Source organism: Carcharodon carcharias, chromosome 20 (genome assembly GCF_017639515.1).
Source record: "Carcharodon carcharias isolate sCarCar2 chromosome 20, sCarCar2.pri, whole genome shotgun sequence".
NCBI lineage: Eukaryota > Metazoa > Chordata > Chondrichthyes > Lamniformes > Lamnidae > Carcharodon > Carcharodon carcharias.
Window position 1 is genome coordinate 11,903,552 of NC_054486.1, and position 8,966 is coordinate 11,912,517.

The 8,966-nt window shown below is 45.4% G+C and overlaps 1 protein-coding gene across 2 annotated transcripts in view; it reads right to left on the reverse strand.

Annotated features, from left to right (window-relative positions):
• LOC121292222 (fibrous sheath-interacting protein 1-like) overlaps positions 1 to 8,966 on the reverse strand; it is a 234,484-nt gene that overhangs the window by 179,209 nt on the left and 46,309 nt on the right. For both annotated transcript variants that reach the window (XM_041213930.1, XM_041213931.1), the window contains exon 2: positions 7,200 to 7,340. In XM_041213930.1, the coding sequence (XP_041069864.1) occupies positions 7,200 to 7,340 (141 nt within the window). The remainder of the gene's footprint in view (positions 1 to 7,199; positions 7,341 to 8,966) is intronic.

Sequence of the window (8,966 nt, forward strand, 5' to 3'; positions counted from 1 at the left end):
TGCTGCAACCCGGACGTTGGTGGAACAAAAGATAAGCATCTTGAAAATGAGGTTCTGGTGCATCGACAGGTCCGGTGGAGCACTGAAATAGAGTCCACCGAAGGTGTCAGCATCATAATCGCTTGCTGTGTGTTACACAACCTAGTGTTGCAATGGGGCAGGAGGATCTGGCTGAGGAGGAGACGGAGGAGATGCATGTTTCCACCAATGAGGAGGACATCGAAGGAGATGACTGTGATGAGGTCCTCAAAGACAAGGATGCTGGCAATGAGGCTATTGCAGTGGCCAGGTGAGGTAGGCGCACTCGTGAGGCCCTCATAGCCGCAAAATTCCTGGAGGATGATGACGAGATGCAGTGGGGACAGTCCTGACATCCTCACCTTGCATCTGTGAACGTTTGACTCTTGTGTGGCTGATAGCAGAGCAGATACCCTCAGTGCTCAGGCTCATGTCATGGAGGCACAGCAGGGGCCCTAATTGTCACTAGATTCCAGGAGGATGATGATGAGATGCAGTGAGGACACTCCATAGATCTTCACATAGCCTCTGCGAATGTCCGACCCCTGTCTGGCTGAGGGCAGCTCACTTGCACTCTGTGATCAGGATGACATCACAAGATGCAGTCGTGAAACTTTAAATGCACCTGATCCTTTGTCAGCCTTCAGCACCTGTCCCCTTCAGAAGCACAGCATCACTGGTCACAGATACTGAAGAGATGGGGAGCCAGCCCCATCTTAAAGATGCTGAGAGTACACAAAGAGAATGATGGAACTCTGTGACGCCTGCGTACGATATTCTGGCAGCAATGACAAGCATCATCGAGGTGCAGGCATCACTAATAGGTCCAGTGGGTATGAAGTCGGTCCATCACTTTGGCCTGAGTGTTACACACTGCACAGGTAAGAGGCCCTGGATTGAGACACCTGGCTTTATCTTGAACAGAAACCAAGGTTTCACATCTGAGTGACACGAATACTGCACACCAGAACAAGGAGCCATAGGCAAGGATACATTCCTGGGAGTTTTTTGACAATAGTGAACACGAAGTACAAACGATTAATACCCTTGTCCAGGCTGTGCAACTACATCTTCTTAACTTGGTCTTGTGGAGTCCATGGACCATGCTTATATAGGGTGTGGTAGGCTGCACTCCCTTTTTAGTTATTTAAAAAACCTTTTATTAATGTTTTGTTTGCACTTCAGCCCCACGCTCCTGATCTATGGACACCCGGTGTGGAAGGGGGTCGGGAAGGAGGAGGACCTCCTCATGAACCTGCTCCTGGGCCTGGCCAAGTTGGCCATTAACAGGTCCAGGCAGCGGGAGATCGACGGGGAGGTCCCGCCCAATTGTTTGTCCCTCTTCCGTGGCTACGTTCACGGCCGGGTGTCCTTGGAGAGGGAGCACACGGTGTCTGCTGGCACTCTCGAGGCCTTCCGTGCCCGGTGGGCACTGCAGGGACTGGGGTGTTTTGTTGACCCCTTTAATCACATTTTGATTTAAAGTTTGTAAGTTTCCTTTAAACTTTGCTCTTGGTTTTACAGCTGACCTGAATTAGGGGCTGTGCCTGATTTATCCCAATTTTGTTAATTTAGTTTAATTGTTTTGACTCTATAAGAGTTACATTTTCTTAACTTGGTCTTGTGGAGTCCATGGACCATGCTTATATAGGGTGTGGTAGGCTGCACTCCCTTTTTAGTTATTTAAAAAACCTTTTATTAATGTTTTGTTTGCACTTCAGCCCCACGCTCCTGATCTATGGGCACCCGGTGCGGAAGGGGGTCGGGAAGGAGGAGGACCTCCTCGTGAACCTGCTCCTGGGCCTGGCCAAGTTGGCCATTAACAGGTCCAGGCAGCGGGCGATCGACGGGGGAGTCCCACCCAATTGTTTGTCCCTCTTCCGCGGCTACATTCGCTGCCGGATGTCTTTAGAGAGGGAGCACACGGTGTCTGCTGGCACTCTTGAGGCCTTCCGTGCTCGGTGGGCACCGCGGGTACTGGGGTGCTTTATTGACCCCTTTAATCACATTTTGGTTTAAAGTTTATAAGGTTCCTTTAAACTTTGTCCTTAGTTTTACAGCTGACCTGAATTAGGGGCTGCGCTTGATTTGTCCTTCATTTTGTCAATTTAGTTTAATTGTTTTAACTCAAAAGAGTTACATCTTCTTAACTTGGTCTTTGGAGTCCATGGACCATGCTTATATAGGGTGTGGTAGGCTGCACTCCCTTTTCAGTTATTTAAAAAACCTTTTGTTACTGTTTTGTTTGCACTTCAGTCCCACGCTTCTGATCCACGGACACGGAGGGGGGTCGGGAAGGAGGAGGACCTCCTCATGAACCTGCTCCTGGGCCTGGCCAAGTTGGCCATTAACAGGTCCAGGCAGCGGGCGATCGACGGGGGAGTCCCACCAGATTGTTTGTCCCTCTTCCGCGGCTATGTTCACGGCCGGGTGTCCCTAGAGAGGGAGCACGCGGTATCTGCCGGCACTCTCGAGGCCTTCCGTGCTCGGTGGGCACCGCGGGGACTGGGGTGTTTTATTGACCCCCTTAATCACATTTTGGTTTAATGTTTGTATGTTTCATTTAAACATTGTCTTGGTTTTACAGCTGACCTGACTTAAGGGCTGTGCTTGTTTTATCCCTTATTTTGTTAATTTAGTTTAATTGTTTTAACTCCAAAAGAGTTACATCTTCTTAACCTTCCTAACCTTGTCACTACTTCTTGGTGCTCTCCCAACATCCACAGTGGAGGTAGAGACAGCCTGCTGACTGCTTTGAACTGTTTGTGAACCCCTTGGTGGGTGTCCTCTGGAGGGCTGAGACCTGGTGGGCCTCAGCTTGCTTTTGGCGTCCTGCTGTGTGGCAGTGGCACCCTCTTTGGCCTGTGGAGCTGGAGCTGCTGCAGGTCACAGGGGATTCAGATGGGCCTGACACTCCAGGAGTCACCTGGGGGGAACGGCCCCAGGGTATGCATCTGCTCATCCTCCTCCTTATGGGTGCCCAAGGGCCCCTGGCTGACTCCTTCAGAAGGGGAAGCTGGAGTGAGACTGAGCTGCCTTGCACCCCTCTCACATACACACTGTTGGAGACCAACTATGGCTTCAGCGATGGAGTTCAGCCTGTGCAGCAGTGCAGGACCGATGTCGTGAACCAAGGTCTCCATGGCAGCCACCAACCTACCAGGGTTGACCTCGGTGCATTGGCATGCCAGCGCTATCACCTCAGACTGAAGGTGGATGGACTCCTCCATTGTACCTTGCAATCTGAGGAGTGCTGTGGACATCCCTTCCTGATGTTCCTGAGCTTGCCTTTGCAAAACCAGCAACTGAGGTATGACAAGTCCAGCTGCTCCTCATCTGACTCGGACTCAGCCTCCAGCAGTCCTCTGAGTACTGGAAACCTGGGAAGTCCCTGCCGCTGCCTGTTGTGGATCAGACAGTGCGATGTGCTCACCAGGTTATGACCCCAAGGCTACTCCAGAACTAGGTCCCAACAAGGTGTGTGTCTTTGCACAGCTGGAGGGTGTGGGTGAGCTTTGTCGGCCAGGACAGAGCTCTTCAATTAGGGTGTCATCAGAATCTTCTTCCAAGACGTCTTCAGAGCTTGAGTCAAGGTCCTGATTCGTGGAGCCCCCTCACCTGGCTTCCCAGATGTGTCTGCGAAAGCTACAAGAGTTGGTGCATGGCAGAGGACTGTGGAACAGGGGAACTCAGACACAGCATGGTTGTCTGATAGATGTTGCACTGCTAGGTCCTCACTTGTTTGAGCACTGCTGACCTCACCATCAGCATAGAAATGGCCCAGATCATCGCCGATCAGCTGGATGACTCTATTTTCAAAGTTCATGAGGACCTTGATGTCAGGCATTCCTCCACCAGTCTGTGACCTCTCCCTTTTGTTGTGTCCCAGCTTGTTCTGCGTGAAGACAGATGGAGCGAATGTATGCAGGACGCCTGCCAGGCCCATGTGTGGGTGGTGAGTAGTGCCATGGACGGGATGAGGATATGATCCACAGGGCAGATGAAGGTGCATGTGAGAGAGTGAGTGCTGATGGCCCTTGAACTGGCAGTGAGTGAGTTCCCGGTGGATGTGTGATGGTTTTGTGAGTGTGTGAGTGGAGAGTGATGAGAAGAGTGAGTTACCCTGTCAGAACAGAGGAGATCATTCTTCCTCTATCGGCATTGGATGGCTGTCTTCTTTTGCAGGGCAGTGGCGCTGATCACTGCTGCCACCACCTCTCATGCTGGATTGGTGACCTTGTTTGCTGGTCTTTGCCCAGAATGGGGGTAGAGGACTTCACTGCATGCAGTCGGTGCCCAAGGGAGGTGTCACTAAATTCGGGGGGTACATGTTTCATCCCTTTGGCAGCCGTGACTTTGTAGCAGCTTCCGATCTGGTAGTGAGTGCTAGCTCCGTGCAGGGGCACCCTTTAAATATGGCGCCTGGATTACTGACAGCCTGAGGTGATGGCACAGCGGGCGAATCAGAGGCCGTCCCGCCACCAATCTGGCGTGTTTCCCGGGAATGCATTATTAATGAGGTAGGATATACCCGGAATGGGACGACGTGAAAAGCTGCCACTGCAGCCAGTGGATCAAGTGTCCTTTCTCCTGCCCGCTACCACACTTCGTGCAAATCTGGGATGATTCCGTCCAAGGTCTCTTCAGCTCTCTCAGGCGGATGTAAAAGGTCACAAGGCAAAGAGCAGGGAAGTTTGCCCAGTGACCAGACCAAAGTTTATCCCTTAGCTAAAAGAATGAAATCAATGTAATTGGTCACTTATTGCTGCTTGTGGGACCTTGTGTGCAAATTGGCTGCCGCATTTACCGAAATCACAACAATGACTGCACATCAAAACTACCTCATTAACCACGAAGCACTTTGTGATATTTTGAGTTGGTCTTATAACTAGAAGTTCTATAAATCCACGTACTTATGATTCCAGCTTTAATTCCTCCCAAATATTTTCAAAGTTCTGTTTAAAATACCTAATAATTCAAATGCTGAATTCTGGGCAGAATTTTCTCGTCAGCGTGTGGGGGTGGGCCACACATGCCCACGCGTAAAATGACGCATGGTGACGTTGGGAGCACGTCCCGATGTCACCGCACATCATTCCGATCTTCTGTTCGGCGGGCGCGCATCAGAGGCAGCTGCGCACTCGCTGAACTGTCAAAGGCCAATTGAGGCCAATAACAAACTAATTAAACTAATTCTGAACACTGCCCGTTCAACCTTAAAGTTGGGGGGGCCAGGCGAAGAGCCCAAACGGCCGTCACATTTTTCATGAAACCTCATCCATGGGCGGGATGCGGTTTCATGAAGGGTTTATTAAATTAATAAATATTTTTCAAACATTTGATAACATGTCCCAGCTCATGTGATGCTGTCACATGAGGGGACACATGTAAATGATTTTCCATTTTCTTTATTTTGAAACTTACATTAATCTCCCTGGGGCTACTCTATGCTTCAGGGAGATTTCTGCACTCCGACTCTCCCTCCTCGCCCCACCCGCACAGGTAGCACTGAGCGCTACCGGCCGTGCGTCATGCACGTAAAATGGCGGCCCGCAGCCAATCACGGGCGGCGATTGGCTCCGTGCTCGTCCACACCTGCTCCCAAACAGCCCTCCGGACAGGCAGAAGATTCTGCCCCTGGTTACTTAGCTGACAGCATATTTGCACAAAAAATTACTCTATCAGACTTTAACTCTGAATATAGCATAAATCATGTGATTTAAGAATTTTTTGTTTCTTTATTGTTTGATGGGCTGTGGGTGTCGTTGGCATGGCCAACCTTTGTTGCCAATTCCTAATTGCCTTTGAACTGAGTGGCTTGCTAGGACATTGAAGAGTCTACCACATTGCTGTGGATCTGGAGTCACGTGTAGGCAAGACCAGGTAAGGATGGCAGATTCCTTCCCTAAAGGACATTAGTGAATGTCCGGTGGGTTTTAACAACAATCGATGATAGTTTCATGACCACCGTTATTGAGACTAGCTTTATATTCCACATTTATTAATGGAATCCAAATCCCACCTGCTGCCCTGGTGTGATTTGAACCCATGTCTCCAGAGCATTAACCTGGGCCCCTGGATTACTATTGCAGTGACATTATCACTACGCCATCATTTTTCCATGTAATCAGCTGCAAATGTCTTGAGGACAAAACAGCCAGAGACACCCAGAATTAAAACTGTATAAGCATAGTGTCTATTTTTATTAAAATTGCTTCTGCAGACTCTAACATACTCTCTCTGCTGGTACAATGCATATGGTAGCTTCAAGTGAGCAAAATTAACATTGCACCTTTCAAAACACTAATACACTACATCATCTGTAAGCATACAGTATCTTTAGGATTATGAACAAAAGTAATGTATAGTCTTGAGATTATTTCCATTGGCTGTCAAGTAATAAAGTTTTCGTGTCTATTGTCAGTTTTATGGAGTCATTTTACAATGACGTTTCATACCATGCAACTGAACAGATTCTAAAGTTTCAAAGAGATACTACCCTTTCCTAATTTACTGTAAAGTATCAACATTTCTACGTATCAACGCCAACCCCCCACACCTCGACTCTATTAAGCCATCTGAACATTTTCATGAAATAACGCAAACACATACAGTACTTTGCAGTCAGGCTGCATAGTCATGTACAGTGAAGGACTGTCTAATTAGGTACATTTTTTCTGGAATTGTTCCCTGGAGAAAAGATAGCAGACAAGCATAGTCTTGAAGTTCTCATTCATTCCATTTAATACTCCAGTGTTAAAAACTCATAGGAGACTAAAGGTCTTTTAACAGTTTCACCTTAAAGAGGCTTAAATTCCAACATTGACAACAATGGGTCCTCCCTCAGCCATAGGCTTATTGGAAAGTTAGTAAAGACTGTATGATGCAAAAGTACATAAAGCAAGTGAAAACAAACTTCATTTGGATTACTAGGAACTTTTCAGAGGTCCAGGGTGTTTTTTAGGGGGAGGGCTCCTTCAAAAGATGAAGAGAATCTTTGCAAAATGTGGTTCAATCGATTTACCAGCAGATACCAAGATTAATTGTGGCAGTGATAAAGCAAAGAGTAATTGAAAATGTTAAGAAAACTTAATAATTTAATCAAATAAATAAGAAAAGCAAGGGTTTCAGCCTCAGCTCACCTTCTCTACCTCTACCATTCCATGTATATCTTTACTTACAGAAGACTCACTGAAGGCTGTCTCCAGACATTTCAGCTGTTGTTCTATCTCTTCCATTCGCAAGAGATGGTCCCGTTCATTCCGCAGTTGTACAAGGACCTCTTCACCTGGCCCAATCTCTACATAACTGCTCACGGAGTCCTGGAAACAAACAGTGATTAAAACATATGGAACTAATTTATAACACAATTAAGATGATATTTAGAAGATTTGAGAGTCCAAACTGCAATAAATTACATACTTGATTTTTTTTTGAATTGTTAAGTTAATGCTTCTGTTCTACAATGTGAAGAACGGTAAACAATATTGTGCTATTAATTGCAACAGTTTCATCTAATACTGGATTTCTGGACACTGTGATGGCTTCTCAAAATGCAATGGAGCCAATAAAACACTAATCTTCGATCAGAACTTCATTTACTGCAGTGATGGAATAGTGATGCTAATTTGTAATTAAATTGTGTTTAAGATGTACCAGATAGGTCACTATTCTAGAAAGGGTTTGGTAAATGGATTTTACATTCTAATAAACTAGAATCTGCAGTAATATTTAATACATGCTGTACTGTACCATTAATCATTTTAGCCAAATATAATAAGCAATGTTAATATATTATTACATTAAAATATAAATATTAGGAAAGATATCATTCCAAAAGTAAAAATGTTTTAAATGTACAAAAGTGCTTCACACTAGTTATGAAGATAATGAATTTGCTTCATATTACAAAGCAAAAGGTACTCTATGCTAGTGCCAATTCTTAGCTCCTCCTGGATTCTTAAGAACAGGTTCAATGTAACATCTTAGATTACACAACACCTATAAATTGAAAGAGGAACCACAAAGTGACAATTAATACCATGCACAAGGTAAATATTTAAGTAAATCTGTTTCTGTGCTTGTGCTTGTACTGACTTGCAGTAACATTCTTGTAACCTTATCTTCAACCTGTGGCAACTCAGTCTTACTCAATTTTACTTAGAAAATAGGGGAATTAGTATGACACCCCCGGGTAAAACCTGGCATGTAAACATACGCCTAGAGTCCTGTCTGTGCACATCCATTGTGTGTGAAGCTTCAAAAACATTGTTATTTTGTTAAAAGAAAATAATTTTGTACAAACTACACAAATCTTTGTACCACTTTGAAATGAATCAACAATATTGCCTCCTTAGTCCACGAACGTATCAACAACTGATTATTAGAGGCCTGACTATTTTGTGACAAAATGAACATGGATAGAATATATTCCTAAAACAATTCAGAAGTGTAATTTTAACACTTTTGCTGTTTTCAGCTGTTTCAGATAGAATAATCGTTCCTCATGTAGAATTCCGTTATTTACCCAGGAATTTGAGCCAAAGAAAAGAACATTATCGTAATTAGCATTCATCTGCATCCAAGACAAGAAGTCCACCATTATACTCTCGCTGTTGCTGTCAGATGGGTAGCTGCAGGGATTGATTAGCGGTATCTTACTTCTACTCTTTGGCTACAAATCTGTCTCTATCGGCCAGGGCAGAGCTCTGCCATGCATGCTCAAACGCCAACCCAAAACTCCAGCATCAGTTGGGAAATCATAAATGTACTGAGAATACCAGAAGGAGAGTCGCTTTCCCTCAGCATCAAAATAACAACAACAACTTATATTTATATGGTGCCTTTAACATCATAAAAATTCCCAAGGCATTTCACAGGAGCAGTATAAATTAAAATATGACATTGTATCACATAAAGAGAGATTGGGTCAGATGATCAATAGCTTG